This window comes from Peromyscus eremicus, chromosome 4 (assembly GCF_949786415.1).
Source record: "Peromyscus eremicus chromosome 4, PerEre_H2_v1, whole genome shotgun sequence".
In the NCBI taxonomy this organism is placed as follows: Eukaryota; Metazoa; Chordata; class Mammalia; order Rodentia; family Cricetidae; genus Peromyscus; species Peromyscus eremicus.
Window position 1 is genome coordinate 9,045,640 of NC_081419.1, and position 16,175 is coordinate 9,061,814.

The 16,175-nt window shown below is 44.2% G+C and overlaps 1 protein-coding gene across 1 annotated transcript in view; it reads right to left on the reverse strand.

Annotated features, from left to right (window-relative positions):
• Positions 1–16,175, reverse strand: part of C5 (complement C5) — a 127,940-nt gene that overhangs the window by 86,091 nt on the left and 25,674 nt on the right. Inside the window, exons 5-15 of the mRNA XM_059259052.1 lie at positions 15,444–15,535; positions 12,759–12,841; positions 10,965–11,055; positions 9,698–9,812; positions 7,557–7,683; positions 4,850–4,965; positions 4,575–4,760; positions 3,327–3,530; positions 1,831–2,040; positions 1,523–1,672; positions 29–158 (exon numbers count right to left, since the gene is read on the reverse strand). Of these exons, the coding sequence (XP_059115035.1) occupies positions 29–158; positions 1,523–1,672; positions 1,831–2,040; positions 3,327–3,530; positions 4,575–4,760; positions 4,850–4,965; positions 7,557–7,683; positions 9,698–9,812; positions 10,965–11,055; positions 12,759–12,841; positions 15,444–15,535 (1,504 nt within the window). The remainder of the gene's footprint in view (positions 1–28; positions 159–1,522; positions 1,673–1,830; positions 2,041–3,326; positions 3,531–4,574; positions 4,761–4,849; positions 4,966–7,556; positions 7,684–9,697; positions 9,813–10,964; positions 11,056–12,758; positions 12,842–15,443; positions 15,536–16,175) is intronic.

Below are 16,175 nucleotides of genomic sequence, written 5' to 3' on the forward strand. Positions count from 1 at the left end.
TCAGTACTAAAAATGCTGAGTGTTTTACCATGGTGTTGGGAGTCATCTGCGTTAGCGTTGGTGAGGAACGTGAGTCCGGCTAGATTGAATACATCTGCATTGTTCCGGCCGCCTCCTGCACCACAGCCCAGATCACTCTTATCAAAAGCTTGAAACACCTGTCCAGAAAGGCGAAACACTGAGCTTATTCCTCCAAAGGAGTGAAGGAATTAGTCATCATGCAATGTCAACAAATCTGTGAAACATATGGGGCACCCCTAATGACCAAGGACCACATTTCTCAACTCATTCCTTCAGGTGTATTTATAAAAACCTTCCTATTTAAAATCAACCAAGAATGAAGACTTAAGCAACTAGCATTGATGAGGAGAATCTTAGGAATTGTCCCAGAGCATATATAGAATGCATGAATATATATGGAGTATATATACATATATACATAGTATATATCCATATACACATAGTATATATACATATATACATGTGTACTCACATAAATCAATGTGGAAAATATGAGGGAATGAACTAACAGTATTGATTCTTGTTTTAGGGGAAAACTCTGGATTCTAAGTGGGAAAACACTAGGTGGTTTATTCTGGCTTTAATTTTGACTCAAGAAATGTCCTTTCTTCTCTAAATGTTTTTGACTTCATAGTTTCTTGGTTCTTTCTGCCTCCCCAAAGAAACGGAAGCCTAGATAATATCTGAATGTGGTGAACTAGATGGGAACTTGTGGAACCTGGGCATTTCCAAATTCGCCTGCAGTGCAGATTTATGTGAGAATTCAAACAAGGACCCAAACGAACTCAGCGATTTCCTGGTTTCTTCCCAGAGTTCTGTTGTGCTTCTCTGTGATGACCTCCCTGACCCACTGACCCACATCCTCAAACTCTCAAGTGATGAGTCCAACTGCTCCCTTAGTCCCTGCTGCTCCCTTAGTCCCTGCTGCTCCCTTAGTCCCTGCTGCTCCCTTAGCCCCGGCTGCTCCCTTAGTCCCGGCTGCTCCCTTAGTCCCGGCTGCTCCCTTAGCCCCGGCTGCTCCCTTAGTCCCTGCTGCTCCCTTAGCCCCGGCTGCTCCCTTAGTCCCTGCTGCTCCCTTAGTCCCTGCTGCTCCCTTAGTCCCTGCTGCTCCCATAGTCCCTGCTGCTCCCTTAGTCCCTGCTGCTCCCATAGTTCTGGCTGCTTCCTTAGCCCCGGCTGCTCCCTTAGTCCCGGCTGCTCCCATAGTTCTGGCTGCTCCCTTAGCCCCGGCTGCTCCCTTAGTCCTGGCTGCTCCCATAGTCCCGGCTGCTCCCATAGTCTCAGCTGCATGTGGCTCTTGCATCTATATTTGGAGGAGCCAGAAGAATAGCTGACCTGTGCTTTAGGGGCAAATGTGAGGATGGCTTTATAAGAACTCTGTTGAGTGTAGAAAAGCAGCCCGGGGCCCCTTTAACTTCTCCCCACAACCTGCCCCAGGTGGCCACACTTTGTACCACACCAAACCACCCCACCCCAAGGTCACCCCGCAAGTGGACTTAACTCTTTGCATGGGCCTTTTGGCTCTTTGCTGGACTCCATACACAGCACTGTCCACTGCTGCTAGTGCGACCCATGAGTCTGCTTTGGTCACCATATCCAGGGACACAGTTTGGCCTGGAGAATAGATGTCTTCATCTGGAGACAGATGAACCTAAAAGATAAGATCATTTGTATCTGATAAAACCAATCAAAGGCAACTACTTTGGCCCACCTCCTTTGCCCACAAGAGGATCAATCATGCTGCGACGTGGAGGCTGCGACGTGGAGGCTGCGACGTGGAGGCTGCGACGTGGAGGCTGCGTGTCTCACCTGGAGCTGGTTGCCACACTTCTCTTCAATGTTTATCCAGACCGAGTCAGCCACCAGTTCTGCCGTCTGCTCTCCTGTGACAATGTAATAGACCAGGAGTCGGGCTGAAGGAACCATGTTCTGTGTCACTGGGATGTTTATGTTTTGATAAGATGAATGGAGAAGCTTCTCTTTTGTGCCATACTGTACAATTTTGCCCTTGGATAAAATCTGAAATTACACGGCAACAGCAACAATTAAAACAACAACAACAACAACCAGAAATGGAACCTGTGCTCCAGGATGCAGTTTGGAGCTGGAGCAAAAATTACATTGAAAAAGAGGAAAGTTAGCCCATGTGTTCCTACTGTGTGCGGGGTGTTTCGCATTGACTAAACTTCTTTAATTCTCACAACACAGTGGTCAAACAGGGATGTTCATCTCCACGGAAGACGCTGAGGCTCGAGTGGTGAAGCACTTGGCTCACAAGGCTGAGGACCAGAGTTCAAACCCAGAGGCCACGTAAATGTGGGTGCAGCTGCCAGGGATCCTAGCACTCAGGTCTGAACAGGATCACTTGGTGTGAGCTGGGTAGTAAGATAAGCTGGTCAATAAGTTCTGGGTTCAGGGAGAGACTCTGCCTCAATAAACAGAGAGGAGAGTGATGGAGGAGGGTACTTGTTGTCAGCTTCAGGCTTCCACATGTATAAACACATACACATGCATCTGCACATATGCTCTCATGCACATGTGAACACACACACACACACACACACACACACACACACACACAAAGAAAGGACACAGAGGCTCATGAGCCAGCTATGAGTGCCATACTGATTTTAGTTCAGAACCACATAACAGGAAATTAGAGAGCACTATCTGAAACTAGGCCTGCTTGAAATCTTAAGTTTACTAAAAACTTCCTTTTCTCGTTGACGTAAAAAAACAAAACCCAACAGTTGAGTAAGTAGAGTGCATTGTTGGAAAAAACACCACCTGTTTGCCCTGGGGCACTGGACGAAGTCGTCCATCTCCTCAGCAACTGGTAGGCATGTTTTGACCCTTCTTTCTGAGGCTGTACCAGCTTAGCTAACGCATCTAGAAACAGGATAATGTGACTCAATTCTTATCAGCAGGACCTGAGTTCCCTGTCATGTCAGAGAAACACACATACTTGAATTAGGTATAGATAAGTAATCATTGGCTGTGAAATGGAATGAGGCGGCGTAATGAGATCGTCTGTCTTGGATGGAATCACTGGATAGGAAAACAGGACTCCTCAGCTCAGATCACAGTCTTCCCTCTCAACTTCGTGGGTGTTTTGTCTGGTCACCTCTCTGTCTCTCTTTGAAATCATGAGATTCATGCCCTGCCTCGGTGTTTTGAAAAGCTGTAGGTGACGTGTTTGATCATGCTTGGGAGTACAAATGTGAAAGTCATTACCATACTTGTCTGTCAAAAGGACAATGTTCTGGGTTGGGGATTGAGTGGGGATCTCTCATCACTGTACTTACCAAGTAATTATAGTGAGTTATTTTGTCAATATATGGACTCTTGGGGGTAACAATAATATTCAGAAATTCTCCCACAAGCATGGGCTTGTAGTTTTCTGTCCAAGCAATATAAATGTAACTTTGGCTGAGAGATGAGTATGCGATTGCTTGATACTCTTTGCTGGCTTGATATTCTTCTGGAAGTTCCGGGGCATCAGTTTTGACCTGGAAAGGAAAATTTAGAAAGCCCACATGGACTGTGTGTAACAGTTTCTGTAAAATATATTTTTTAAATCTTTTGATTTTTCAGATTCTTAAATTTCCCTGTGCCGGTTGCTAAAGAGAAGAAACATGTAGATTATTCCAGTGTTGGTATAGTTGTGGTATCAAGTAACTTTAGGAAGTCTATGGAAAATACTGAGGGGAGGATGGGCTGGGTGGAGGAGCAAGGTGAAGCCAAGAAAAGGACGTTCCAAGGCAGGATGGGCGCACTTCCTGAAATAGCCTGATGAACTGGAGACTTCTAGGGGAGGAGATGACCTGGAGGATGGCAGAGAGGCGGCTGTAACTCGCCTGGACTGGAGTACAGGAGTTACAAATGCATATCACAGTGGCCGTCTGACCCAGTTTCAGTGGGAAGCCGAAACATGGGAGTGCTCACAAACTCAGGAGGCAGCGATACCCGCTTTCAGGCAGGGGGAGGGTTCCTAGCTCATGCGCTGGAGTTATCCTAATAAGGCTCCATAGATGCCAGTGAACGTAAGCTTCGGCCAGTGACCCCGGTTATCAGCCCACTCGGGTTTTATTTGGGAACTTAAACACATTTTCTGGGAGAGAAGACAGTGAAATGAGCTCTAATTTGAGTAGTTAATGTCCAGGGAAAAGAGGGTCACATCTGACCCCCGAGTGACCCTGAAAAGATAAAATACACGTGTGTTGGAAGCGTTTTTTCTGATCATTGGTCTCCACTGTTGTGCCTACTCTGACTCTTCTGAATTCTGATGTAATCTTTTTGGTATAAAAGGAAATAGTTAATTTCCAAACCAAAAAAAAAAAAAAAAATCTATAGCCTCCCCCTTCCACCTCCCAGGACCATTCATACTATGTTAGAAACTGTTTAGGGTACTCCTTTCATTTTGGGTGAAAAACTATGGAATTATTCTCTGGACTCATGGATAAGATCAGCCACATCTGGTCTGAACACCAGCCAAACCACACAGTCAGAAGCACACACTGTGCTGGGAAATACAGCAAGGACATTTAGCTCACGGAAAACTTGAGTGCGGTCACTTCCGATGGCAGATTCACCACAAATGAAGCTACTCCATCAGTGGTACGAGTGACGCTTCTCTTGGGTTCCAGGTCTGATGTCTCTTGATTCACATCGACTGTCTGCGCCGTCAGAATTACTGGGATCTCTCCTACCAACTGCTCAAGTGAATCCTTAACCTGGACCTGTGTGCCAGAACAATTCCATCGTGTCTCAAATCAGAACAACTCTGAAATGGATTTCGTTCCTCTCCGCCTCCTTCAGCCCCACCTACCTTGATGGAAAATGGAATCCCAGGCTTCAAGAAAAGAGGAGTGGCAACCAAATTCAGCATGTAGGGAAAGAGGACATATTTGATGCCAGGGACTTCTGCCTCTTCTGAAAATCCACCTACAAAGGCAGCAGCAGGAGCTGTGTTAGAGTTTCCGGAAAGCTGATGGTAGTCTGTAGGACGCCTGACTGGTCTGTGTGCCACAGACTTATTCATCCCCTCAACCCATTCCTGCCTTCATTCACTGGCCAACTGTAACTGGAGTGTGCTTCCTGAATGTGGACAAGAAGCAGGGGCTTCTGAAGCCTATGTAGGCAGCTCCCTGTAAGATGTCGAGACTGGGGGATTTGAAGGACAATAGCGCCTTTCAGCAGTGGCTGGAGGTTCAGTTGAATGTGTTCAAAGGATCAGGGAGACAGCCGGAACCCAGAGGTTGAGCCTCAACAGGTGGAGAGAGTGGAGAAGAACCAGACACCTGGATACCGAGAAAGGCCTACTTGAAGAGCACATTAGGACTACCCTGCAGCTTAAAATGAAATAATATTAAGGATAATACAAACCCTCTAGTTTCCTCAGCCTGCTTTCTAGCATTCCATCCCTATCTCTCCCTTGCTGCCAGATCAGACAGTGCGGTCCTCGAGGAGCAGGCTTTACTCCTTCCCTTCTTTCTCTGGAGTCTTTATGGAGGGAACCCTGCTCTACCCCATCTACCACCAACTCCCACCTTTTCTTCAAGACCAGTTATCTTTATGACTCTGTTGCTGGTTACAGTACAATCATCCAGAAGCCTGCCTCCTTATGAAGAGGACCAAGCAGATGCCATAACAGGCTGCTCAGTCTTCTCTCAGAGATCAGACCTCCATTTCAGTTTCCTGAGACTTGAGCAAGCAGTCTCTGGGAGGACTATGAACAAAAGACATAGTCCTTTCTGCCGTACTCTGACTGTTCAAGGTTCAGTCAGTTGTTTACTGTCTGGGACCCCTCACCAACTTAGAGCTACGTGCATGAGTCAAGGACAGAGCCTGGGCCACTGAGTCAGCCCCCACAGTCAGTACGTGTTAGGCCTGCCAGCCTCTACGGCAGCTCAAGGACAAAGCCTGGGACTTGTCCAGGCCTGCCCAAAAATGGATAACTGTAACCCCTGACTAATCCTAGCCAATTAAATGTTACTAACATGATTGCCACTCGCATAAACCAATCCTGAGTCTGTTCCTATGAAGTCTGTAGACCAGCCCCCCCTCTTACTTTAAAAACCCTGCCCCAATGCTACTCGGGGTCTCTCCTGCTCTGTTGCTGTGTCAGATGGATGGAGAGTCCTGAGTTAACTCGCAATAAAAAGAGTCTTTGCGTTTGCATTGGATTTGGTCTCTTGGTGGTCTTTGGGGCTCTTTGCTTAAAGCACATGTGGGATTCTTGTGCAGGTCCCTGGTTAACTGCCTTTTTGCACATCTGATACCAATTTGTAAGCCACGTGAGTGTGGCATTGACACTTAACTCATATGTGTGATCCTGTACATTTATAAACACATTTTGAATATCTCATAACTATTGCTTAAATTGAGTTTATTTGAAGCAAATTGAGGAACAAATGTGAGAAAGACACATTACTATCATGTTGAAAACAAAAGCCAGGTTACAGAGTGTGATGTCATCAGCATCCTTAGCAGCTCCTGGGCCTCTAGCAATGCATGGTATTCAATAACCTAATTATTTCAATTCTCTATTCTGCTACCAGAGAAGGGCAAATTTCAGTGGGTGAAGGGTGCCTTAAGAATCACTGAAGATTATTATTTTAAAGAAAAAGGTTAGATTTAGTGTGGTTAAATTACTTATTCAGAGTCAGTTGGGGCTTTGATATGAACCTGAAATATAAAACCACAGTAGTTATAAACACACACTAGAAGACAGTTTGACTCTGCTTTGAGTAGTAATTAATAGCTATTAAAAGCCATGAGAGCCAAGGTATAAGGACACATGCTAGTAATCCCAGCATTTAGGAGACTGAGACAGTAGGATTGCTGTAGGTTTGAGGGTAGCCTGTGCTACGTAGTGAGAGCCTGTCTCTGAACAACAACCATTGGAGGGGATTTGAGAGCCACAGGCCATAAGTAAATTAAACATGCTAAAGACATGGAAGGATGATGCTGTGAAGAAGAAGCTGGGAGAGGAGGAGTGGGAGAAAGTAGCGCTCCAGGGGCTTTAGGTGTGTGACCGGCGCTCTTTAGGTGCTCTGTGGGAAATGGCTATTTGAGCCTCAGCATAACCACGTGAGATCAATACTGTGGTTACACAGGCAACACAGGGAAGGAGGTCAGGATGACGAGGATGATGACGGTGATTTGCACTTACTTTGTACCTTAGCAAACAGTTTTACACACATAACTCATTTTTATTTTGGTTCTAGGAAGGTGAGACAGCGTGCCAGATGCACACGTAAAACAGCTGTAGAGCTACTGGCACATGTTAATCTGCTTTTGTGCTTCTGATGATGGGGAGTCAGGGGCTGCCGAAGAGCAGAGCACTACCCATTTTCAATGGCATAAAAAGGCAAGGTCAAATTTAACTATGAAAGAAAATAAAATACAGAGGAACTGTAGAGATCACTTACACCACTGATATGATGTCTAAATCTATACCAAAAGAATGCTGTACACACAAACACACACACACACACACACACACACACACACACACACACACACACACTTACCTGAAGTTTCTGTGACCGTTACAGCAACATAAAGGTACTTGTCACTTAGCTCTTCTAGACTTTCGTATGACAGTTCTTTAACTGCTGTTTCAGAGTCAAATGTGACGTGAGCAACTCCATTGACCAGCTTTTCAAAAGGAGCAAAAGGAAGAATCAAAATAGTGAACATAGAAGGAAAACTTCCAAGTCTGCTTCTGCTAGCCTCTAAATTGAAGGCAAATTACAGAAGCCACATATTATTGTCACAAGTAAAGTGAGTGACTGAGCCCACAGTGACAGCCAGAATGCTGTTTTCGAATGAGTTTGTGCAGAATTATAGATGTGGAAGGGTTTTGGCCACACGGCCTTTTGGGTACCAGTTGATAATATAGACTACAATATGTAAAGAAACGTGAGGTTTGTTTTTATTGTATTATTTAATTACTAATTATATTATTGAATTATGAAAAAATATTATTTTTCTTATGTTTTGTTTTTGATTTCGTTCTTATTTGAAAATGGTTTGACCTGGAAGCAGGCATTTTTGTTTGATTTAGCTTGATTGATTGATGCTGGGGATTGAACCTAGGACCTTATGCATGATAAGCATGCGCCTTATCATTGAGCTACATCCTTTGTCTTTATTTCCTTCAAATCTCAGTGCCTAAAGTGGAATCTTGATTTTAAAGATTCTTAATTTACATATTGAATAAATAAGGCCGTCTTTTCAAAAACAGAAGCTAAATGCTTGATCATGCAAAATGCAAAATAAATGAGTGTGCAAATGTATACAAAAGAGACAAGACCAAATGTCGTCTGAGTGTGTGTAGAGAACATTAAATAAGAGAAAAGGGAATAGGGCTCAGATCCTGTAATAGTCAGCACTTAACGCTGGACAGATTTCACCGATATCTACACATTGTGTGGGTGCCATATTGAAAGATGTTAGCACAGTCCTGTGTACTGAAGAGGCATCCCTGCCTCCAGCTTCTCAATGCCAGAAAGCAGCCTCAGTTTTGAACAATCAAAAATGATTCTGGGCATTGTTAAACGTCCCAGTGGGTTAAATGCTCCCACCCCCACCCCCGCCCCCCTCAGTTGAAAGCCACACTGAAAAAAGCATAAAATATGCTTTAATGAGACCTGAGGCCTGGGGGTGAGGAACCTGCCTGACTCCATTTTGAAGGCAGGAGCCATTCTGCAGTATTTTTAAAAATAAGTTTCTATTTACTGTGAGAGTTGAGCTGCTCTCTCTTTCCTGGAACCTGACCTTTCCCAACCCATGAGCTTGGTTTGTTCTGTAGAATACCCTGACCCTCCCTGACCCTTCCTAACCACTCCCTAATCACAGGGCAGGTGACCACACTATGTTTTTATTTTTAAGGTTTGTTTTTTTTTTTGTATTTCCTTATTGTCCCATTGTCTCCCTTCTATAAAGCTATTCATGATTTTACTTCTTTAAAGGGGCCCAAGAGATGGATTCCGGGTTGTTCTCTTTAACAAGACTTAGAGGCAGTCACTGGCCAGCTCCTGGGCACACACCAATAAAAATCAAGCTTGCTTCAAATTTGGCTCAAATTGTGGTAGTGGTCTTATTCTCGCTGTTGGGATTAACAGGAACACATAGAATGGCCGGCTAACTGTGTTCAGGTGGCCAGGGGCTTGGACCAAAGAAAAGGCTCCAGTGTTGAAAAATAAAGAATGAGAAGGAATCAGCTCAGTGAACACAGGAAGGCCTAGAGGGAAGGAGCGAAGTTGGAGGCAAAAGGAACTACACAAAATTGAGGAGGGACGAGATGGCATGGTATTAGCTGACGGGGAGGCTGGTGCCAAAGAAAGGGCCGTGTGTTTATTTTCTTTGTTCCCATTTTGCACGCATGTGTGTTATATTGTGTTTGCTGTATGAACATGTGTGTATACACTTTTTTTTGTATATGCGTGAATGCACAGGCGAGGGTGGGTGCATGTGTACGTGAAGTGAGGTCTCTCAATCCCGCCCAGGGATTGCTGGTACGGCCCATGTCCATAGCCAGCTTGCACTGGGGTTTGGAAGGGGGATTTATCTGACCTCACTGCCCATCCTGTACAGAATGTGGGATGGGGCGGGAGGGCTCGCAGTGACTCCTCCCTCAGCAGTCTTGAGGTCTTAGCAAATGACTTACCGTGGTGACTTGCATTGCTCTCCGCATCATCTCCTTATGGTCCTCTTTGATGTCTTCTCTCAACCCAAAGAAGACGTACACTTCAGCTTCAGGGACCACTTTATTATAAAAATATCTGTCAAGCAAGACCAGAAAGTTGTTTCCCTAACATCATTATAATAGATGACTCGGATAAAAAAATCTAACAATTTAAAATTATATAAGGACATGGTATACTTCCACCCACTATTGTAGTTCACCTTTAGAAGGCCACAGCAAGAAAAATGTGGCTTTTTATCCTAGCATTCTGAGTTCAAGGTCAGCCTGATCAACACATTGACCTCTGGGCCACCAGGGGGGAAAAAGTAGTTTAAGGCTTCATGACTTAAAAAGGCAGTATCCACTGTGGCAAGGAAGGAGGGTGGAATTCATAGAGACAGGAGCATGTGGCTGTCCAGAAAGCAGAAGTGGGATTTGTCTTTTCAGTTTGTGCAGAGCATTGAGAAAGGTTGGGGGTAAATATGATTAAAAGATATTGTAGACATGGTATGCACATGTATGATTTTCAAAGAATTAATTGAAATATCATCTTAGAGATTAGCTTAGAGACGAGATAATAAGTGAAGCCTTATTAGTCTGCATACCCTAAATTGTGCTGTATGGTGGTTTGAATGGAATTGTCCCCATGATCTCATAGAGAGTGGCTCTATTAGGAGGTGTAGCTTTGTTGGAGTGGGTATGGCCTTGTTGGAGAAAGTGTGCCACTATGGGGGTGGGCTTTGAGGAGTGGGTATGGCCTTGTTGGAGAAAGTGTGCCACTATGGGGGTGGGCTTTGAGGTTTCCTATGCTCTGGATACTACCCAGTGTCTCAGTTGACTTCCTGTTGCCTGCAAGATGTAGGACTCTCAGCTCCAGCACCATGTCGATCTGCATGCCATCATGTTCCCCGCCCAGATGATAGCAGACTGAACCTCTGAAACTGTAAGCAAGCCACCCCAATGAAATGTTGGCCTTTCTAAGAGTTGCTGTGGTCACGGTGTCTCTTCACAGCAACAGAAACCCTCGCTGAGACAGGCAACTGATGAATGCACACACTGAGCTTCAGTCTTGAGGCCCTTTTTTCTGCCTTCCAAGATGAGGTCAGGATGGATAAATAGAGCAGTCGGTGTGATGTCTCAGTCCATCCCCGAAGTTATGGAACACAGTAAGTCCCAGGTCTCCTTAGGACAGCTCTGAGAGCAAGAACCAGAACTCAGTGTAGCTAACCCGAGAAAGGCATGTTCTTACCTGGCTTTTACAGTGATTGCAAAGCTCTTAAAGTTCTTATAACCAATGAAGTTACTTTCTGGCTCTATTGAAACAGAGAAACGTGGCAAGACTGGAAACAGAAATGAAGAGATGGTGTTACCATCTGACCTCTGAAGCACGGCAGGCAGCCAGACTTTCTAGTTGGACAATAGGTAGCACTAATAAAGCATCCCCGTCATCATCATCCCCATCATCATCATCACCCCTAGCATCCCCGTCATCATCATCATCATCCCCATCATCATCATCATCATCCCCATCATCATCATCATCATCCCCATCATCATCATCATCATCATCATCATCATCATCCCCATCATCATCACCATCATCATCATCATCATCATCATCATCATCCCCATCATCATCATCATCATCATCATCATCCCCATCATCATCCTCTCCACCATCATCATCACCCCTATCATCCCCATCATCAACAACAATAAAAACAACAACAACAACAACAACGATTTCTCTGATAAGCTCTCCCTCTCTCCAAATCAGAGTGAATCCAGGCTTGATGTACCAAATCACTTGGTTTATATTTTGATTATAGTGTGTATTATGGACAATAGATTATTTCCTCTGGTGGAGTGGAAGATCCTTAAAAACAGAAGGATTTTCTTTGTTTCTGTCTCTCTGCCCCTCTGTCTCTGGGACTGTGTCTCTCTTTCTTCCTCTTATCTTTCTTGTAAGTCTTAAACATAGTGTTTATTTAATGAGTGTTTATTAAATTGAAAATAGGAAAGGAAAGTGAGGGTTTATTTAGCATCTCTCTTTCATTAGTAGATAAAATACATCCAATATTTAATGTTCTAAGCTCTGGTGCTAGCATGTCTGTGGAGGGTTGTTTGATTGCTAATTGATCACATGGCACATAGCTACTTGGGTAAACTACTACAAGAAATGGAGAAATAGTCACATTATTATCCAATGATATGGCTGATCTCAAAATATGAGTATGTTCAATTTCTAAATGAATCTTATCAGACTCTACTCACTTTATCTCTAATTATTTGTTTATCCTAAGATTATAATTCTAGAAAAGACTTTAACAAGCCAAGCACCTTGAGGGATCACATTGCTCCCAGCTCTGTCATGAAGGAGGACTGGTTGGCTTCATAAGGTTGATAGCACAATCGAGAACTCAGGGCTAGTCATTCAAAGCACCATTACTGTCTCTCTGCCCTCACCCCTGCCGTCATTACTGTCTCTCTGCCCTCACCCCTGCCGTCATTACTGTCTCTCTGCCCTCACCCCTGCCGTCATTACTGTCTCTCTGCCCTCACCCCTGCCGTCATTACTGTCTCTCTGCCCTCACCCCTGCCGTCATTACTGTCTCTCTGCCCTCACCCCTGCCGTCATTGCTGTCTCTCTGACCTCATCCCTGCCATCATTACTGTCTCTCTGCCCTCATCCCTGCTGTCATTACTGTCTCTCTGCCCTCACCCCTGCCGTCATTATGGTCTCTCTGTCCTCACCCCTGCCGTCATTACTGTCTCTCTGCCCTCACCCCTGCCGTCATTACTGTCTCTCTGCCCTCATCCCTGCCATCATTACTGTCTCTCTGCCCTCACCCCTGCTGTCATTACTGTCTCTCTGCCCTCACCCCTGCCATTATTACTGTCTCTCTGCCCTCACCCCTGCCGTCATTACGGTCTCTCTGCCCTCACCCCTGCCGTCATTATGGTCTCTCTGCCCTCACCCCTGCTGGTATTCCAAAGGCACTGCAATAACCCTCTTAGTTATGATAATAATATTAAAGTTTACCATATTCTTTAATTTCAAAGTATGCGGTTCCAGTCGTTGAAAAGTCCTTCTTATATTTAGCTTTAATTGTCCATACACCATATCTGTGGAAGCAAAATATTTAAAAGTATAGATGTCATTAAATAGTTCTAATTTTGCTATAGGGAATTTAATTAATTCCTATTTAAAGATGTTAGAATACATATAGACATGTGTAGCCTAAGTAAATATTTTGTGGGATATTTTAAAGCAATAAACAGCAATAGTTGAGTATTTTTCTTTTGATAATAGAAATTATTTATTAATTAGATTCTCACATATTGTATTATTTTTCCATGTATTTTATCTTAATAAGTCATTGTGTTTGATTTAAAGGGCTGATAATAACTTCAGAATTTACTTAATCCTTGAGTTTAATGATGCTAATATGACATTACAATCTATAATATATTAGAAAATCCATAATGATGTCTCTAGAAACATGTGATGCACAGCCCAAACTTATATGGATGACAAAGTTTATGCCTCACATAAATAATCACTGGAAATGAAGTATGGCTTATCTAAAAAGGAAAATGACTTACTTGGCTAATAACCTCCATCCTAAAATATTTACTGAGTACTAGATTAAGCAACAAAGAATAAAAAATGGAAAACACAAATCACAGTCTTCACATTATTCCGTGTATGTCTGAATCCTAGTGTTTCTCTATACCAGCAGGTTGGATGAAACCAAGTCATTTAGCCTCATTTGTGAAACAAAAATATGCTGCCAATGTCCGTATTGTGTATATTACCATCAGCAGCAGCATCAATTCAAAGGATATCTATCAGATACCTCTCCTAATGACTGCTGAGACACAAGCAGTCCAGGCAAGGACTTGCCCTAAGGGAGTTCCCAATCAACTGGAAACTACAAGGCGAGAGTGTGGCAGGTAGGGAGGTCCTGCCTATCATCCCAGCACTGGCAGGGGACTGAGACAGGAGGATTACCAGGGCTTGGAGACCAGTCTGGGGTGGAGAATGAATTCCAGGCCAACCTGAGGAACAGTGAGATCCTGCCTCAAAAATAAGCAAACAGCAAAACTCAAGAAACAAGAAAATAAATAAATAAAGACGTGGAGATAAGGATCACAAAGAAAATAAGAGGGGGAGCTGTGTTAGAGCACACCCAGGGACAGTGTCTTGGCAAAGGCTAACTTTTGCCCTGACGATGAGGTGAAGCTCAGCATGGGAGACAAGGTGAAGCGTGCTCAAAGCAGAGGAGACGCGTGCAAAGGTATGGAGGTGGCGAGATAGGAGTCGGCAGTCTCCTAGGGATGCGTAACCTGCCTGGGGCAAATGGCACACATTTGAGAAATGATAGCAGTGACCGCTCAAGCCTGTCCTGTAGAGCACAGGATATTTTCAAGAGACTACACAACTTAAAAATTATCCAATGTATTGAAACTCTCCAGTTTCAATATCAAAACCTTAGAATAATGCATCTACTCTAAACTCCTTTCCAGAGAGCATGGAGGAAAGGACCATAGAATGGTTGGTTGATGTTCAGTAGTAGCTGTTTGTAGATGCTCTTGTCTTATACATGCTACACTGCTCTCCCTTGGAAGCAAGGATGGAGTCTCCATCTCTGTAATGCATGTGGTGATATATTGTGGACCCTAATAAAATTTGCCTGAAGATCAGAGAACAGAACAAGCCACTAGATTCAACATATTTGCCAGGCAGTGGTGGCACATACTTTTAATCCTAGCACTCGGGAGGCAGAGATCCATCTGGATCTCTGTGAGTTCAAAGCCACCCTGGATTACATCAGATTGATTCAGTCTAGGAGAGTAACAGAGCCAGGCAGTGGTGGTACACACCTTTAACCCCAGTACTTGGGAGTCACATGCCTTTAATCCCAGCACTTGAGATCTCATGCCTTTGCTACCAGTATTTGGGAAGCACACACACCTCTAATCCCAACACTAGAAAGGAAGTAATATGGCTGGGCAGAGACAGGTATATACGGCATGAGGAGACAGGAACTAAAGCCCTTTTGGGTTGAAAGCCCTTTTTGGCTAGACCCACTTCGGCTGGGGGTTCAGAAACATTCAGTCAGAGGATTCATGGAGTTGGCGAGGTGAGAAGTAGCTGTGGCTTGTTCCTTTGTCTCTCTGATCTTTCAGCATTTACCCCGTATCTGGCTCCAGGTTTTTATTAAAGACCATTTAGGATTTGCGTTACATTGCACTGCTCACTTCCAATGTGATTCTAAATGTGTATCACATTGAAAGTGTGTGTGTGTGTGTGTGTGTGCACTGCTCACTTCCAATGTGATTCAAATATACAGATACATGGTAGCTAAATGTGTATCACATTGAAAGTGTGTGTGTGTGTGTGTGTGTGTGAGAGAGAGAGAGAGAGAGAGAGAGAGAGAGAGAGAGATCTGTTTCCCAAGCCAACAATGAATCCCTGGGATCTTCCTGCCTCAGTCTCCTGAGTATCTGGGATGGCGGTGGGCTATGCTGGATTCCAGCAGTGAGAATGTTTTTCTTTCCCTAGCAGGAAGCAGCCTCACCAGACTGAAGATTCTCCAAGTTCACATCTGTGGCGCTCTGCCAACACTAGGTGGCTCTGTTTGATTGTGTATCTCCTTCCCCAGAAGTTCCAGATGTGCTTTTTAGAGAAAATTTGTTTAATAACAAATATTTTTTTACTTACTTAGGATTAGATGGAATCTTGAAGTCAGGAAAAGAGATAATTCCGGTATAATCATTTTCTTCTATAATGTCAACTTCTGATCCTTCGGGGTCCTTTGAATAGAAACAGACATCTGTACCTTAGTTCACTTTCTGTGGCTATAAAAGAGTATCTGTGACAGGCAATTTACAAGAGATGGAGATTTAATTAGGCTTGTGGCTTTGGAGGCTGTTAAGTCCAAGAGCGTGGCAATGGCATTGGGTGTGGGTAGGGATGTCTGTACTTCAGCTCAGGTTAGAAAGTGGACTAGTGAACAGATTCTGCAAGAGGCCTTTCAGTTCCAGCCACTGTCCCAGGGACTCAGTCCCATGGGAACGCCTGAAATTCATTCACAAGGGTAAGGTCCTCCTGCCCCCCCCCCCACTCCCCAACATTGCCACACTGAGAATTAAGCTTTACCACATGCACTTTAGGAAGACACAGTGAAACCCTAGCAGCTTTCAAAGCACAGACACCACATTTAAAGTTTCTGACTGCAGTATAATCTTTGATCTGCAAAAAACATTTCCCAAACAGGCATCAGCCTTCATGAGGACGAAATTCAATCAAAGATTATGAAAGGTAGCCATGGTTCATGGGTCCCTCCCACTATTTAGATCCTCCCCATCTCTCTTCACTGTCTACACTGTACATTAAGAGAAACGCAAGCCCAGACAGGTCCACACCTGTCACTCCAGTGGGAGGGAAAGGAAG